Raw genomic sequence first — 17,978 nt, forward strand, 5'->3', positions numbered from 1 at the left:
ATCTTCAACCCACTTTCTTGTCATCGCATTGCAGTCCCACCCATTCTTCATATCTTGGGTGAGGACACCTTCCTGGGTGTGTTTTGCACTATGCAGTGTCACTTTCTGTGCTGATAACCATTGACTTCTTTGCACCACGTATCCAGCACGGTAGCCAGTCTGTTGTGGTGGGGCTGCCATGTACCCTGTTGGTTGTAGCCCCCCCTGAAACATAGGATCGCTCTGCTTCTGCCTGTGCCGTTAACTCCCCACATATGCCAAGGAATAAATGCCAGTCACCATGGGGCATAGGGACTCGCGGGAATAGCCATCCTGCCAGATGGCCTTTGCTGCGGATGGGTGGCACCCATGGGGACGGCCCCTAGTCAGAGTGAGTGGCATCAGGGCAGATGACATGCCATGAAGCGTAATATGTCATCTTCTAGTGGCCGCTGCCACCAGTTTCTATATTGGCAATGTCTAATTACAATGCTAAGAAATATGACACCAAGTCATTCCCCTCCATGGTCACACCATTGGCAGGCTACGTATGGTAGTGAAGCTTATTTGCCCCAGTACCTCGTATGTACGAGAGTTGATGGGGAATCTTTGATGTCCATGAAGGCTCAGTTTTTTGTGGAGCATCTGGAGGTTTGTGGAGGTGGAGGACTTGTCCAAAATGTACTCTGGGTTAGTTTTGATAAAAAAAAGTATCCTCTGCTCAGTCACAGGCATTACTCGCTTGTGGCAAGTTAGGGATGTTCGTTACCATCACCTCTCATAAGAGCTAAAATATGGTCCACGGTAGTATATTCTACAGGGACCTTCTGTTGCAGTCTGACAAGGAGCTGCGTGCCAATTTAGAGTTGCGAGGTGTTCACTTTGTCGAGCGCATCGATCGGGGTCCGAGGGATAACCAGGATGCCACCAGTGCCTCATCTTGGCCTTTGAGGGTGACACATTGCCTGAGAAGAACAGGGTGCTGGTCTACTGCTATGATGTCAAGCCGTATATCCCTCCCCTGATGCGGTGTTTTAAGTGCTGGAAGTTCGGCCATATGTCTTCCTGCTGTACTTCCAGCCCCACCTGTTGAGATTGTAGACACCCATCACATCCCAGTACTCCATGTGCCCTGCCTCCCAATTGTGTCAGCTGTGGAGAGCATCATTCACCTTGCTTGCCAGACTGCAGGATTTTACAGAGAGGCAAATGGTGGAATATAAGACTCTGGACTGACTGACCTACACTGAAGCTAAGAGGAAATTTGAACGCCTACATCCTGTGGCTATGAGCTTCTCATACAATGCTGCTAAGAGAACAGTTGTCACCCCATCAGTTCCTCGAATTCCTGTCGCCTCTAAGAATCGGGTGACTACATCTGCTCTGCCCCCTTGATGGGGGGGGGGGGCTTCTCTCCTTGTTGCTCCCGTGCCACCAACCATCGGGGATTTCAGTCCCCCACTTCTGAGGCAGAGAATTGTAAATCTTCGTCAACTCCTCTCGCTAGGAATGGGTCCTTTGGATTACACCTTTTCCAGGTTTCTGCTGATGGGAAAGATGACACCCGCCAGTGGCTTAAGAGCCCAAAAGCAGCTGGTCATAGGGCTTCATGCTCATTCTCAGCCCTGGAGACTGAATCAGTGAAGTCCTCCCAGCCAGGGAAACCTAAGGAATAGCATGAGAAATCTAAAAAGAAGACCTACAAGAACAAGGAACTTGGGGTGGCACCCACACCACCACCACCTACAAGCTCTGCATACGTCTGAGGATGGGGTGGAGGCTCTGGTGTCTGCTGAGGACCAGGAGCTCGCCGAACGCTCAGGCATGCCTTCCCAGTCTCATGGAGTCATCCTCCAGTAGAATTGCGGTGGATTTTTCCACCGCCTGGATGAGCTACGGTGACTGTTAAGCTTTATACCTGCCTTCTGCATTGCCCTCCAGGAAACCTGGTTCCCAGCATTGAGGACCACTGCCCTCCAAGGCTATAAAGGATATCACAGGCACCGTAGCTACTACAATAGTATGTCAGGTGGCGTTCGCATTTGTCCTAAACTCAGTCTGTAGTGAAACTACTGTGCCCCTTCAAACCTCTCTTGAAGCATTGGCTGTCAGAATATGGACTACACATTAAATAACTGTTTGCAATGTAGATCTTCTTCCAGATAGTGCAGTACCCCTGAATGTATTAGCATCACTGATTGATCAACTCCCTAAACCTTTCCTACTTTTGGGAGATTTTAACGCCCATAACCCCGGAGGGCAGCGTGGAGGGTAAAAATCGTAGAGGGAGACCAAGAGATGAATACACTAAGCAGATTCAGAAGGATGTAGGTTGCAGTAGATACTGGTAGATAAAGCAGCTTGCACAGGATAGTCGCATGGAGAGCTGCATCAAACCAGTCTCAGGACTGAAGACGACGACGACAACAACAACAACAACAACAACAACAACAACAACAACAACCCCTTGTGGGGTGGCACCGTGCTTAGTGGCCGAGACAGAGGTGTCGAATCTTCAGTCACAACTCGACCTCTGCCTCTTAAGTACTGGGGCCACCACACATTTTAGTGTGGCTCGTGGTAATTACTCAGCCATTGATTTATCAATTTGCATCCCATGACTTCTCTCATCTATCCACTGGAGGACACATGACAACCTGTGTGTTACTGACCACTTCCCCATCTTCCTGTCACTGCCCTGCCGTCAGGCCCACAGACACCTGCCCCCAATGGGCTTTAAACAAGGCGGACTGGGAAAGTTTTACCTCTGATGTCAACATTGACTCTCCTCCACATGGTAACATTAATGTGATGGTCGAGCATGTGCCTACCACAATTGTTTCTGTGGCAGAAAATGCGATCCCTCAGTCCGTAGGACGCCCCGGCAAAAAGTCCATTGATCGTCGCTGGAAGTCACTGAGGCAAGTACAGAGCATCGGCGAGCTTTACAGCGATGTAAGTGGCACACTTCCCTAGAGCATCTGATAGCTTTCAAACAGCACGGTGCCCGTGTACACCAATTTATAAAACAATGGAAACAGGAGTGTTGGGAGAGGTATGTGTCGACCATTGGATGCCATGCATCATCACCTTCCCAAGTCTGTACAAAGATCAGACGTCTTTGGGTACCAGACCCGAAAAGGTGTCCCTGGCATTACCATCAGTGGTGTGCTATGTACCCAAGCAAATAAGACTGCCGAGCACTATGCTCAAGCTTCTGCATCAGAGAACTACGCCCCTCCACCCCACCCCCCTCCCAGCCTTTCTCACCCTCAAACAGTGGATGGAAACAAGTCCTCTCGTTCACTATATGCCACAGTGAACCCAAGAACACCCCATTTACGGAGTGGGAGCTCCTCAACACACTTGCACATTGCCCCGACACAGCTCCTGGGGCGGATCGGATCCACAGTCAAATGATTAAACATCTCTCATCTGACAAAAAGTGCCATCTCTTCATCTTCAACCGGATCTGATGCGATGGCATCTTTTCATTGCAATGGCGGGAGAACACCATCATTCCAGTGCTCAGACCCGGTAAAAACATGCTTGATGTGGATAGCTATCAGCCTCGCCAACGTTGTCTGTAAGCTGCTGGATCGTATGGTGTGTCAGCGGTTGGTTTGGGTCCTGTAGTCACATGGCCTACTGGCTCCATATCAGGGCGGCTTCTGCCAGGGGCGCTCCACCACTGATAATCTTGTCCCTCAAGTGTGCCATCCGAACAGCCTTTTTCAAATGCCAACACCTTGTTGCCATCTTTTTTGATCCATGCAAAGCATATGACACCACCTGGCAACATCATACCTTGCCACATTATACGGGTGGAGTCACCTAGCCCACTCCCAATTTTTATTCAGAATTTCCTGTCACTCCCCACTTTCCGTGTCCAAGTTACTGCCTCCCATAGTTCTCCTCCATATCCAGGAGAATGGGGTCCTGCAGGGCTCTGTGTTGAGTGTGTCACTAGTTTTAGCGTCTATTAATGGTCCAGCAGCAGCTGTAGGACTGTCCGTTTTAACCTCCCTGTATGCAGACGACTTCTGCATTTCGTACTGCTCCATCAGTAGTGGTGTTGCTGAGTGGCACCTACAGGAAGCCATCCACAAGGTGCAGTCATGGGCTCTTGCCCACGGCTTCCAGTTTTTGGCCGCTAAGTTGTGTGTCATGCACTTCTGTCAGTGTTTTATCTTTCATCCGGAACCAGAACTTTACTTTCACGACGATCCACTAACTGTAGTGGAGACATACCGATTCTAGAACTGGTTTTCGACACCCAGTTGACTTGGTAACCTCACCTTTGTCAGCTTAAGTTGAAGTGCTGGAAGCCCCTCAATGTCTTCTGCTGCCTGTGCAACACCAACTGGGGGTGCAGATTGCTCTACTCTGCTGTAGCTCTACAGATCCCTTGTTCAAGCCCGCCTTGAGAGTCTGGTTTATGGTTCACCAGAGCCTTCAGCATAGCGTGTACCCGAGCCAGTGCACCATTGTGGCGTTCGCTTAGTGGCGGGTGCTTTCAGAATAAGTCGGTGACCAGTGTCCTGGTGGAGGCCGGAGTCCCTCCATTGCAGACCCGACGTGCTCTCCAGTTATGCTGCACACATTTGTATTTCTCCCGAACATCCGAATTACAATCTCCTTTTACCACCCGTGGCAGTTCATCTCCCACATCGACGGCCCAGGACAGGGCTTACGAATGCGGTTCGTGTGCGATCCATTCTGTGTGAAGTAGAGTCCTTCCCTTTACCGCCTCCCATCCAGGTCCTTCTGCATACACCTCCATGGTGTACACCTAGGCTGCAGATTCGTCTGGACCTTTTGCATGACCCTGAGGACTTAGTTACTCCTGCCGCTCTCCACTGTCAATTCTTCTTGATTTTTGACATGCTCTGGGACTCTGAAGTGTTTCACACAGACAGCCTGTTGGCTGCAGGTCATTTTGGCTTTGTCTATGTCCACAGGGGCCATTTGTAGCAGCATTCCTTGCCCAATGGCTTCAGTGTATTCACTGCAGAGCTGGTGGCCATCTCTTGTCACTTCAGTATATCCATTCATGCCCCAGAGAATAGTTTTTTCTGTGTACTGACTCCTTGAGTAGCCGACAGGCTATCAACCAGTGCTACCCTCACCATCCTTTGGTAGCGTCCATCGAGGAGTCCATCTATGCCCTGTACCAATCTCATCATTCAGTGGTGTTTGTGTGGGTCCCAGGACACGTCGGCATCCCAGGCAATGAATTTGCTGACAAGCTGGCCAAATAAGCTACACGGAAACCTCTTCTGGAGATGGGCATCACTGAACTTGACCTTCGTTCTGACTTACACTGTAGGGTTTTTCGGCTCTTGGAGAGGGAATGGCATAACAGTACACACAACAAACTGTGTGTCATTAAAGAGGCCATGAATGTGTGGAAGTCTTCCAATCAGGCCTCTCGCAGGGAAGCAGTTGCCCTCTGTTGGGTGCGCACACACACACACACACATACACACACACACACACACATATTCATTTTGCTTTTTGGCTGCAAAATGGATTGTCATTACTCTTAGTTTCTTTTGTTTTTCTGCTTGTTCACGTTGTACTTTCTTCCTGCTGCAGTTTCCAATGTTCTCTTCTTCACTTCTAATGTGCGCCTAACATGTCAGACTGAGGTCGCAACAGTACAGTATAATAGGATCTTTTGTTGGTGGAGCAATACCAGTCTTGTTACAATTACTTCAACACATGCCAGTTTTTTCGTCCTTAAATTCAGGAAAAAGTATGTGCAGATAATTAATCTGTACACCGTATGTTGAATATGATGTACAGAACAGATTATTCTGAGTAGTAGTAAAATAACTATGCTTTGTAGACAATATTATAATATTTTGAGAAATAATTCTGCCATTTCTCGCTGTTAAGTGCAGAAGGAGAAGCTGTCTTGCTGTTCTCGACGAAGACTGAAGTTCGGGTGTATTTCATGCGGAACAAGGTGTACAAGTTGGTGGCAGGTGGGCTGCAGCATGTGGCAGGAGTGGCTTACGACGGGCTGAATGTCTACTGGACGAGCATCCGCAACGGAGAGGAGGCCATCGTCCAGAGCAACTATGATGGGTCCGTTACTGATGTGCTCGTGTCTTCAGGCAAGTGGGTTTATCCTAATGTTTGTTGATGAGATTCTCAGTGATGTGGAGGATTTTGGAAAAATACTTAAGGGTATACGCAATGAGTTTTTCGATGAAAAAATAGATTTTTGGGTGAATGCATTTTCGAAAAATTTAGACTCTCCTGTTTAATACCATGTATAAAATATTTGGATGTTGTGAATAGAACTATTTTAAATAATTTTTTAAAATTTCGACACACGATGTTCCGCACCTTGTATATGAGACGCGAAATATACCTGATATAGACAGCCTTGCCAGAGATATAATTGAGCACAAGAGTTAGCTTTTCAGTTGGCTACACTGCTAGACAGTTGACAATAGATTCTGCACCATTTGTATTGTTTCCTTTGTGAGTACATCCATGTCATTGTTGTGAAAGTCGTATGTGGAGAAGTCATCGAGTTCTCTTCCCTTCAACATGCCAAGACCTAGTCTGAAGCAAGAAGAAAAGTAGCTGGAATTGAAGAAGAATACAAGAAACTAAATGCTGGAACTACAAAATATGAGGTAATTAACGTCTCATTATTATCAGACGTTTTGGAGATCAATGTGTGCTGCAAACGATGTGGAAAATGTGGTGTTTCATTGTAAACAAACTTACATGTAGGACTTGCTTGTGAATTACAGTTGATGTGCAGTTATTGCAAACAGTGTTACTTTCTTCAATTCCTCAGATGTTACTGAAGATACAGGTAAAGTATACGATATAAACATTAGACTGGTTTATGGATTATGGTGTATAGGAAAGGGCAGGGCTGCAGGTGCCATGTTGTGTGGTGTGATGACCCTCCCTCCTCCACCTTCAAAATTTAACAAACACTTAATTGCAATATGCTCTGCTGTAGAAGATATGGCACAGGAACACATGAAAGATGCTGTTGAGGAAGCAGTTGTTGAAAATAATAGTAGCAGAGACTTGTCCATAGCTTTTGATGGAAGCTGGCAGAAGAGAGGCCACACATCTCTGAATGGTGTAGTAACAGCTACAAGTGTGGACACTGGTAAGGTAGTTGTGGCAATACTTTCCAAGCATTGCAGATGCAAGGAGAAAATGAAAAATAAACATGAAGAGTAGTGCATGGCAAATTACTAATGGGTCAAGTGGTGGCATGGAAGTTGCTGGTGTAAGAAGTATTTATCAATGCTCAGTAAAATGGTACAACGTTAGATACATAAATGATCTTGGAGATGGTGACTCAAAGGCTTTCAAAGAAATTGAGGAACTGAGACCCTATGGTAACAATGTGAAAATTTCCAAACTGGAATGTGTTGGCCATGGGATCAAGACTTAAACGGCTCAAGGCAAGAAATTGAGCGATGTAAAAACTTTAGATGGGAAAAATAGACTGACAGATGCTACAATAGATCATATTCAGAAGTGCTATGGTCTAGCAATAAGACAGAATACGTCAGATGCAGAATTAATTAGAAGAGCAGTCTGGGCTCTGTTTTTTCATACAGTTTCAAACAATGAGAATGCCCAACATGGGCTATGTCCAAAAGGAGACGATAGTTGGTGCAAGTACAACAGAGGCAAGGTAACTAAGAAACAATACAATAACTCTCCTCACCTGCCATAATGGATGAAATAAAACCAATATTCCGAGACCTCGCAGATATTAGTCTACTAAAGAAATGTCTTCATGGCCAGACTCAAAATCCAAATGTGTGTGAACCATGTGATATGGAATAGACTACCTAAAACTGTGTTTGTGGGTACGAACACACTTCACTTTGGCATTTATGATGCTGTTTCATCATTCAATCAGGGCACTATAACAAAGTGGAAAGTTCTGCAGAAGTTGGGGCTCTGTGTAGGACTACGAAATGCTGCAGCTATGCTTTGTTTGGACAAGGAATGGCTCAGGTCTTCAGATAATGCCATAAAAGTATATTCAAAGATGGCTAGACAGGATAGCAGAGCCATCAAGAGGAAGCTGTCGGACTATTCTGATGATACAAGCTATGGAGCAGGCTTGTACTGAAGTAAAAACTTTGAAGCTAATTTCCCATAACTTTAGTTTTGTGTATAAGGTCCATTTTCTCAGGGCCTATTTATAGTAGAAAGATGAAATTTTCTGTAGTTGTTCCTTAAGACCTTCTAATATATCTGAATGAAAAGATATGTGGAACTATTTTGTATTAATGGATGTAAATTTTAAAATACTTGTTAAAATGTATACTGAAACAACTAAACTCGGTCTGAACAGGCTTGAAGTCCCAACAGTACTGACTGGCCACATTGTCATCCTCTGCCCATACGTGCCCCCCATGGGGCTCGCCACTCTTTGGCAGGTTCGTGCTTGGCTACAACAGGCCCCAGCCTTTGTACCATTTTGTCCATTCCATGCCGCATGCCTGTCGTCTTGCTATTCTTTTTCCCCCTCCCTTGGGGAAAATGTCTGGGATGTTATTGGGAATGTTCTACATTGTGTATCACTGACATAGGAACACTCTCACCTTTGCATTTCGCTCCCTTTTCCTTCCTTTCTTTGTTTCCCTTCTCTCGTTTCTCTGCTTTAGTATTTGAGGTTCCTCTTTTTCTTCTTCCTCCCTGTGCATTCCTGAAGGCAGGCCCATGCAACTGATGAGTAACGGTGACTGGTTAACGAGTAATTCCCAGCCCCAGGTCGACAGGTAGAGTTCGCTTGTATCCCCTGGCACAAGCCAGGTCCAGGGAGGATAATAGCCCAAGCTGCAATCTTCCTAAACTACCGATTGGTCCCTCTGTCATGTGTTCGGGAGGTGTGACCTGAGGTGTGAACAATCACCTAAGGCCGGTGTACCCCCTCGTGAAGGGGGCCCCAGTCAGATGGAGCGCGCCATCGGAGATGCTGGCAATGTTGCTACCAGTGTCATCGTTTGAACCACACTGTCGTGTTATCGACACCCAGCAAAATGTGTAACCGGCGGTAGGGATGCACATGAGGGCGATTATCTACTTCCTTCTAACCGCTGTATCAACTGAATTGGCAGTCATGCTGCCTCCTCTCAGGATTGTGTTGTGTGTCTTAATGAGAAAAAGTGCCTTACCCAGTTGCTTGCAAGTTGCTGACTAATGGCAAACCCTGTGTTCTCCCGTCGGGCACCTATAGTTCTGTTCTTGTTACCTCTTGCTCAGTGAAGGACATAACCATGCAGACATGCAGCCTCAAATTCAGCTCTGAGGTTGTGAAATTGCCCAGTGCCAAGGTAGCATTACCATCCCTCCGTCCAACTGCACGACAACTTGTCACTCTCACCTCGATGGGCAAAGCCACCAGCTACATAATTGGTAGGCTGGGAGGACACAAGTACTCCAGTGTTGATGTTGTCGTCCTGTCCTCCAACCAAACAGTAGTAACCTTTGTCTAAACGTAAAGACACGAAGTAGTCTCCTTCGTTAACTCTATGATCCTCTTAAAAGGTGTTGCCGCACGGTACCTTACCCCAGCCAGCCTCTATATCGGAGGTGCGCTCCACCGACAGTTCCTCAGTGTTGGACTCCATGGTCCTACTGCACGAGCAAGCTGATGCTTCTGTGGCCACATGGAGCAGGATCCTCTTCCTTCTGGGCCATGTAATAGTGACTACAAGGCTGTCACTCAGCAGCTGCCGAGTTGACACCCCTACATACCTTAATCTTCGTGACTGTCCTCCAATGGAACGTTCGTGGCCTTCGGTTCCACAAAGAGAATTAACGGCTGCTTTTGGCATCGCAGCATCCCCTTCTACTCTGCCTTCAGGAAACAAAATTGCGCCCTCAAATCTTCTTTGAGCATTCACATTACTTACCGATTGGTTTTGACCTTCCCCCTGAGGTCGGCATTCCATCTTGTGGGGGCATCGTGCTGCTCATACAGGATGGCATTAGTTGTCAACCCCTCTCTGACTACCCATTTTCAACCTGTTGCAGTTTTTTTCCTTACCCACCTTACTTGTTCCCTCTGTACCATATAGGTCCCTCCATCATTTGATGTCACCAGGGCAGACTTACTTCAGCTTATCGCCCTCGTTGCTGACCACCTTAACCCACATAACCTCTTCTGCCTTAACATTGGAGCACCCACTTTCCTTTCCAGCCCCTTGCACACCTATTCCCATTTGGCCCTATCCTTTTGCACAGCCCACCTTACCCATCATCTTGATTGGTCTGTTCTTCCTGACACATACTTGAGCTCTCATTTCCCATGTGTTATCTGTTTGCTGACTCCTACCTCACCCGCATGTACGCCCAAATGGCAGCTTACTGGGCTGACTGGCAGCTTTATTCCTCCATGGCAACCTTCGAAGAACAAAATTTCCCCAGTTGTGATGACCAGGTGAAATATCTCCAGTGTTATACTTACTGCTGCAGAACATTGCATTCCTCACACTTCATCTTTACTGCATCGTGTCCCAGTCACTTGGTGGACTGAGGCATGCCATGATGAAATTCGTGCACGAAGACATAATCTCCATGTTTTTAACCGTCATCCTACGATGGCAAACTGTGTTCACTATAAACAGATGTGTGCAAAGTGTCATTGCATTCTTGGGGATAGCAAACGAGCTAGCTGGACTTCATTCGCTATTTCTTGTAACAGTTCCACCCCTTCCTCTGTTGTGCGGGTAAACCTCTGATGGCTCTCTGGGACCATAATTCATTCCCCAATTTCCAACCTGACAGTAGTAGATGATGTTATCGTGGATCTTATAGCTATCTCTAACAGCTTGGGCCACCATTTTGCAAAAGTTTCAAGCTCTTCCCACTATCACCCTGTCTTCCTCCATAGGAATCGAGCAGAGGCAGCTCAGGCAATACCTTTCGCTTCGCAGACTTGAGAGTGCTACAATGCTGCTTCACTATGAGGGAGCTAGATCATGCTCTCAGTTCATCCCAATTCTCCATCCCAGGACCAGATGTCATCCACATTCAGATGTTGCGTCACCTTGCTCTTACGTGCAAGCACTTTCTGCTTAATACGCACAACCTTATTTTGGGAGAGGGCACATTTCCCAGACACTGGTGTGAAGCCACCATCATAACCATACCTAAGTCTGGTAAGGACAACAACCTTCCGTCTAGCTACCACCCCATCTCTCTTACCAGCTGTATTTGGAACGTATGATTCATGCACAGCTAGTATGGTGGCTTAAGGGGACACAGTCGCGAACAGGCTCAAAAAATCTTTATTTTTTAGTCTTAATCTATGCTCCAATTATTTAGCTACAAAATGCCGTTTGTTTCATACAAATCTGATTATTAGATTCGGAGTTATTAATTTGTTCGTGAGGCATGGTAGCTAGCGCCACGTCCATTTTTGCTGTGTCTTGCGCAGTAGTCAGTATCATTGACTATAGTACAACAATCATTTATGTTCAAAACAAAGATTCCAAGACTTACCAAGCGGGAAAGCGCCGGCAGACAGGCACACTGAACAAAACACACAAACACACACACAGAACTACTAGCTTTCGCAACCGATGGTTGCTTCTTCAGGAAGGAGAGGGAAAGACGAAAGGATGTGGGTTTTAAGGGAGAGGGTAAGGAGTCATTCCAATCCCGGGAGCGGAAACACTTCCCTTAGGGAAAAAAAAGGACAGGTGTATGAGAGCGCGCGCCCGCACACACACACACACACACACACACACACACACACACACACACACACACACACACACACACACACACACACACACACACACATATCCATCCGCACATACACAGACACAAGCAGACATATTTAAAGGCAAAGAGTAAGGGCAAAGATGTCAGTCGAGGCGGAAGTACAGAGGCAAAGAAGTTGTTGAAAGACAGGTGAAGTATGAGCGACGGCAACTTGAAATTAGCGGAGGTTGATGCCTGGCGGATATCGAGAAGAGAGGATATACTGAAGGGCGAGTTCCCATCTCCGGAGTTCGGATAGGTTGGTGTTGGTGGGAAGTATCCAGATAACTCGGACGGTGTAACACTGTGCCAAGATGTGCTGGCCGTGCATCAAGGCATGTTTAGCCACAGGGTGATCCTCATTACCAACAAACACTGTCTGCCTGTGTCCATTCATGCGAATGGACAGTTTGTTGCTGGTCATTCCCACATAGAAAGCGTCACAGTGCAGGCAGGTCAGTTGGTAAATCACGTGGGTGCTTTCACACGTGGCTCTCCCTTTGATCGTGTACACCTTCCGGGTTACAGGACTGGAGTAGGTGGTGGTGGGAGGGTGCATAGGACAGGTTTTACACTGGGGGCGGTTGCAAGGGTAGGAGCCAGAGGGTAGGGAAGGTGGTTTGGGGACTTCATAGGGATGAACCAAGAGGTTACGAAAGTTAGGTGGACGGCGGAAAGACACTCTTGGTGGAGTGGGGAGGATTTCATGAAGGATGGATCTCATTTCGGGGCAGGATTTTAGGAAGTCGTATCCCTGCTGGAGAGCCACATTCAAGGTCTGATCCAGTCCCGGGAAGTATTCTGTGACAAGTAATTCTGTGTGTGTGTTTGTGTGTTTTGTTCATTGTGCCTGTCTGCCGGCGCTTTCCCGCTTGGTAAGTCTTGGAATCTTTGTTTTTAATATAATCATTTATGTTCCACGGATATAAATACTCTTTATTCGGGTTGCAAGAGAGACCTGTTATTCTGAGGTTTGCCAGCCTGTCTGCATTGTAGACTACTTTTTGTCAGTTTCTTTATCCTAGTTGTTTACGTTTTGGTGATATAAATGTAATGATTTTGTGAAACTTTATAACACAATGGGTAGAAGAAGGAAGTTTGGATATAAGCCTAAGTTTCATGGAAATAAATATGTTAAAATAAACCACGAAACTGCTAGTTTTGAACTAGGGCAGAAAATAAAATTGAAAGTGAAGTCAGTGCGAGTGTCAGTGCTTCAAGCAAGAAGCTTCTAGGTGCTGCCGGTTTTCCAAGTGCCTCTCAAATCCGTGACAATACAATACATAGTGTGAACAGTGTTTCTGTTGTTACTGACACAAACATTCTGATCTCCATGAGGTTATTACGTGAACTTATCAAAAAAACACAAATTGTAAAAACTGTGGTGGAAACGTTACTTTGCACGAAGATGTGGTGAACGCCAAGGGAATTGTTTGTAATTTAGTTTTGACATGTTTGGGATGTAGCTGTACTGCCAATACAATGTCATCCCATGTAACAAGAAGCAGATTGTATGAAAACAATGTAAGATTAGTGCATGCTCTTAGATCTGTTGGAAAAGGGCGAAGTGCAGGTGCTGTTCTTTGTGCAGTGATGAACATTGCTTCACCTCCAAGAAAGTTTGATGTTTACAACAAGACTATTGGTGCAGTTGTAGCTGAGGTAAGTGAATCTACAATGTCGAAAGCAGCCGAAGAAGCAGTTCAGTTGAATGATACGGAATCCTGACCCAAGGCAAATTTCTGCTTGTTTTGATGGCAGTTGGCAGAAACATGGGCATACATCCCTAAATGGCATTGTCAGCAACTTCTTTTGATACTGGGAAGGTTCTGGGTATTGAAATTATTACTAAGTTCTGTGACATCTGTTGCAAAAATCCCACTATACAACATGTGTGCAAAAAGGACTGTGATGGTTCTAGTGGAGGCATGGAAGTGGCTGGTATTCCTAACGTTTTCAAAAGGTCTGTGCAGTCAAGAGGTATCCTCTATACAGACTATCTTGGGGACAGGGACAGCAAGGTTGATCAGAAAGTGATAGAAGATAAACCTTATGGGCCTAGAGTCAAAATTCCTAAGCTGGAATGTATAGGACATGTACAGAAAAAATGGGATCACGATTTCTGAAGATATGTAAGGAAAAAAAGTTAGGTGGTAAATGGTCCTGACAAAGGCTGAAATAGACAGGATCCAGACTTGTAATGGTATGGCCATTAGAAATAACTGCAACAATGTAGAAGCTATGAGGAGAGCCATCCGGGCTATATTCTTTCATAAAATTTCAACAGATGAGGAGCCACAACATAACCTTTGCGCACGGTTACCTGACAGCTGGTGCAAATTCAACAACCCAGCTACATCTTCCAACTAAAAGCACAAACATTCAATTCCAGAAAAAGTCCTGCTAGCTGTGAAACCCATTTTCAGAGACCTTAGCCAACAAGAGCTCTTGAAAAAGTGTCTCCATGGAAAAACTCAAAACCCAAACGAAAGTTTGAATTCTGTCATTTGGACAAGGCTACCAAAAACTGTTTTCGTTAGAGAAGAAACACTAAAATTTGGTGTTCATGATGCAGTGATGTGCTTCAATGCTGGTGTGTCAAAGAAGACTGATGTATTAAGATTCTTGGATGGGAACAAAGGATGGTATCAATACTGAAATGGGACTGAAAAAGATCAACATGGATCGTACCCGTTATGCTTATATTTCTGCAGGAAATGCTACCAAGGAGGCCAGGATAGCCAGAAGATCAAAGTAAAGAAGATAAAGATCAAGAAGCCGAGCCACAGTATAGCCCTGGAATGTTTTAAGTGTGTCTGTATGCAATGTACATTACTTTCTTGCATGTAAAATTTTAATACCATTTTTCTCAAAACAACATTTTTTGACCTTCTGGTACACTTTTTTCAAAAACTATGACTGCTACAGACATCAGACTTACAGTATCTCTTGTTAATACAACAATGATTAATTAGATTAAAAAATAGACCAGTAGTGATGAAAAAAACAGATTTACAAGCTCCAAGGTGTTTAGAAAAGTTTCAATTTTTTGTCTTATAGAAAAAAGAAATGATTACTTGTGAAATATATAAAATACATTAATCATTTTTATGTGATTTGAGAATGATGTTTCAGTCGTACTCTGTAAAAGTTTCAGATCTTCATATCCGTTAGTTACTTCAGAAAGTGTTTCTTAAGTTTGCTCGTTTTGGCATTGATTCCTTATGGGAGTTCCCTCGCGACTGTGTCCCCTTAAGTGTCACAATTTATTGACGAATGCACAGTGTGAATTTTGAGTGCGGCATTCTGCAGTTGACAAACTTGTTACTTTGTCAACCCATGTCATGAACAGTTCTCTGTGGAAATGCCAAACTGGCCGTGTTTTTTAGATTTGGAGAAGGCCTACTCCACTTGTTGGAGAACTGATATCCTCTGTACTCATTAGACGTGGGGCTTCCGTGGCTGCCTGCTCTGTTTACTTCAGGCATTTTTAAAAGCTTGTGTGGGTTCTGCTTTGTTTGACACCTTTATCTAGGAGTCAGGGTTCAATCCTCTTTGCTATCGCCATTAACCCTATAGTGGTCCATCTCTTGTTGGGCATCTCTGGCTCCCTTTTTGTTGACAATTTTGCCATTTATTGCAGTTCTCCACAGACCCTGAGCATCATCTTTAGTGGTGTCTTGATCATCTTTGCTCCTAGAGCATCGACAGCGGCTTCTGCTTTTCCACTGACAAAACCATCTGCATGAATTTCTGCCGATGCAAGTGGTTTCTCCCACTATATTTACATCTTGTGCCTGTTGCCCTTCTGTTCATTGAAACTATGGAAGTCCTGGGGCTCATGCTCGATGGGAAACTATCTTGGTCCTCCCATGTGTCTTACCTGGCAGCCCGCTGTATTCAGTTCCTCAATGGTACTTCTTGGGGGTGCCGATCGAACCACCCCCTTACGTTTATGCCAGTCCCTTGTCCGTTCAAAACTTGACTGCATGCTTTGTTTATGCCATTGCATGTCCATCCCTCTTACGCCATCTCAACACTATCCACCATCATGACATCTGTTTGGCCATGGACGTCTTTTACACACGTCTGGTTCAGTCTGTATGCTGAAGCTGCTGAACTACCACTGTCCTACTGCCATGACTTCATCCTCAGAGGGTATGCATGCTGTTTTCTGCCATGCATGGCCACACATCCTATGCCTAATTCTTTGATGATTTCTTTGACTTTCAGTGTGGGGTGCATCCCTCTTCTGTTACCTCCTGAAGTCCACTTTTTGCACTTGCTACAGCGGCTTGAATTGACACTACCTTCAACTTTCCCGGTGGGTGTGAACACTTCACCACCTTGGCTCTATGAAGCGGCCCATGTTAACCTTGGCCTTCATTCACTTCCTCACTTCCTAAGGATGCTACTCCAGCCTCTATTGTCTTCAGTTTAATGACCTACGTGTGGAACTTCACGATAGTAACTTCTAAGGTTTTCGTGATGACAGGAGACACTGTGGTACAGGGGTGCGAGACCGGCATGCCCCCGCGGGTGATTTACCTATTGTGTGCAGCCAATCTTCTTCTCAAGATAGACGGCTGTGTCGATCTTCACAATGTTTCTTCTCCAAAGATTTCGTGCTAGTTAGTGAAATGATACTGAACTACTTCTCTACTTAAAAACCATTGTCATAACACTTCTTGCTCCTAGCGAGTCAAAGAACAAAGTAAGAGTCTCTAGGTAAATCATTTCATTTATTCCCAACAGTCAGTATTATATCATTGCCAAAGAGTAGCCCTTGAATACTCCTTGTACTGGACATACGGCTTCCAAGGTAACTTATCAGAATACTTTCTACAAAATGTGTGACTTTTGTCATGATATTGCCCTTTTACTTTTAGGCACGGCACCTATACCTTACTTCCGGGTTGATACTAAGGATGCACTAACTCCTTCTGTTTTGGTAGGTACGCCCCTTTCTTATTCATGTATTCTATGGTACAGGTGAATTCCATTCTTGGTGCCCCTGCCTGCACAGTAATGGTCAGCCTATCTTCGGTCTGCCTATATGCACTTTTCTTCATTCAGTAAAATCTGGATGTCCCCCTGTATCCTTTGTGAGTAGGCCCCATGGTTCATTGCCCTAGTATACATCTTTATGTATACTGTCACTAAATATTATGTGGCAAAATTTATTTCTGCTTCACACTTCACTCTCACCCCTGGGTACCTTACTTGATTCTCTAGAGTCCTCCACTGCTTTTCAACTTCTACATTTTCAGCAGATCTCACATTTATATATAATTCAATATATCATACCTTTCTTTATTCTATACTTCTCCCACTACCCTACAAATCATCAGAACAGATATTTGACTGATATTCGTAAATAATCACCACCATTAATTCCTCCCTGGCTTATGCTCATCAGTTCTTCCTTAGTTTCTACTCTCCTTCCTTTCTCACACTTTCTTGTGTGATATAGAACAGTCTCTGTTCTTATACCTTCGTATAAATATATAAGCAGCAAAGAAAAAAGGGACGATGCAGAACCGTCATATATCAACCATACAATATGTGCATGTACTAAGATGTACATATGTCTTTATTGCCCTTCAACCCTTGGCAGTTCTGACATGTCTATTCAATACCTCCTCATTAGTTATGTGATCTACCCATTCAATCTCCAGCATTCTTCTGTAGCACCACATTTCAAAAGCTTCTATTCTCTTCTTGTCCAAACTTTTTATTGTCCATGCTTCACTTCCATACAAGGCGACACTACATACAAATACTTTCAGAAACGTCTTTCTGACATTAAGTCCATACTTGATGTTAACAAATTTCTTTTCTTCAGAAAAGTTTTCCTTGCCATTACTAGTTTACATTTTGTATCCTCCCTACTTCGACCATCATCAGTTACTTTGCTCCCCAAATAGCAAAACTCCTTTACTACTTTAGGTGGCTTATTTCCTAATCTAATTCTCTCAGCATCACCCGACTTAATTCGACTACATTCCATTATCCGCGTTTTGCTTTTGTTGATATTCATCTTATACCCTCCTTTAAGACACTGTCCATTCCGTTCAACTGCTCTCCCAAGTCCTTTACTGTCTCTGACAGAATTACAACGTCATCGGCGAACCTCAAGGTTTTTATTTCTTCTCTATACATTTTAATACCTACTCCGAATTTTTCTTTTGTTTCTTTTACTGCTTGCTCAATATACAGATTGA

The 17,978-nt window shown here is 44.9% G+C and overlaps 1 protein-coding gene across 4 annotated transcripts in view; it reads left to right on the forward strand.

Annotated features, from left to right (window-relative positions):
* LOC126266851 (vitellogenin receptor-like) overlaps positions 1-17,978 on the forward strand; it is a 294,813-nt gene that overhangs the window by 111,655 nt on the left and 165,180 nt on the right. For 3 of the 4 annotated variants that reach the window (XM_049971452.1, XM_049971456.1, XM_049971455.1), the window contains one exon: positions 5,886-6,101. In XM_049971452.1, coding sequence (XP_049827409.1) covers positions 5,886-6,101 — 216 coding nt within the window. Of the gene's footprint in view, positions 1-5,880; positions 6,102-17,978 lie in introns of all 4 variants that reach the window. The other variant, XM_049971457.1, reaches the window with a different exon arrangement.

This window comes from Schistocerca gregaria, chromosome 4 (assembly GCF_023897955.1).
Source record: "Schistocerca gregaria isolate iqSchGreg1 chromosome 4, iqSchGreg1.2, whole genome shotgun sequence".
In the NCBI taxonomy this organism is placed as follows: domain Eukaryota; kingdom Metazoa; phylum Arthropoda; class Insecta; order Orthoptera; family Acrididae; genus Schistocerca; species Schistocerca gregaria.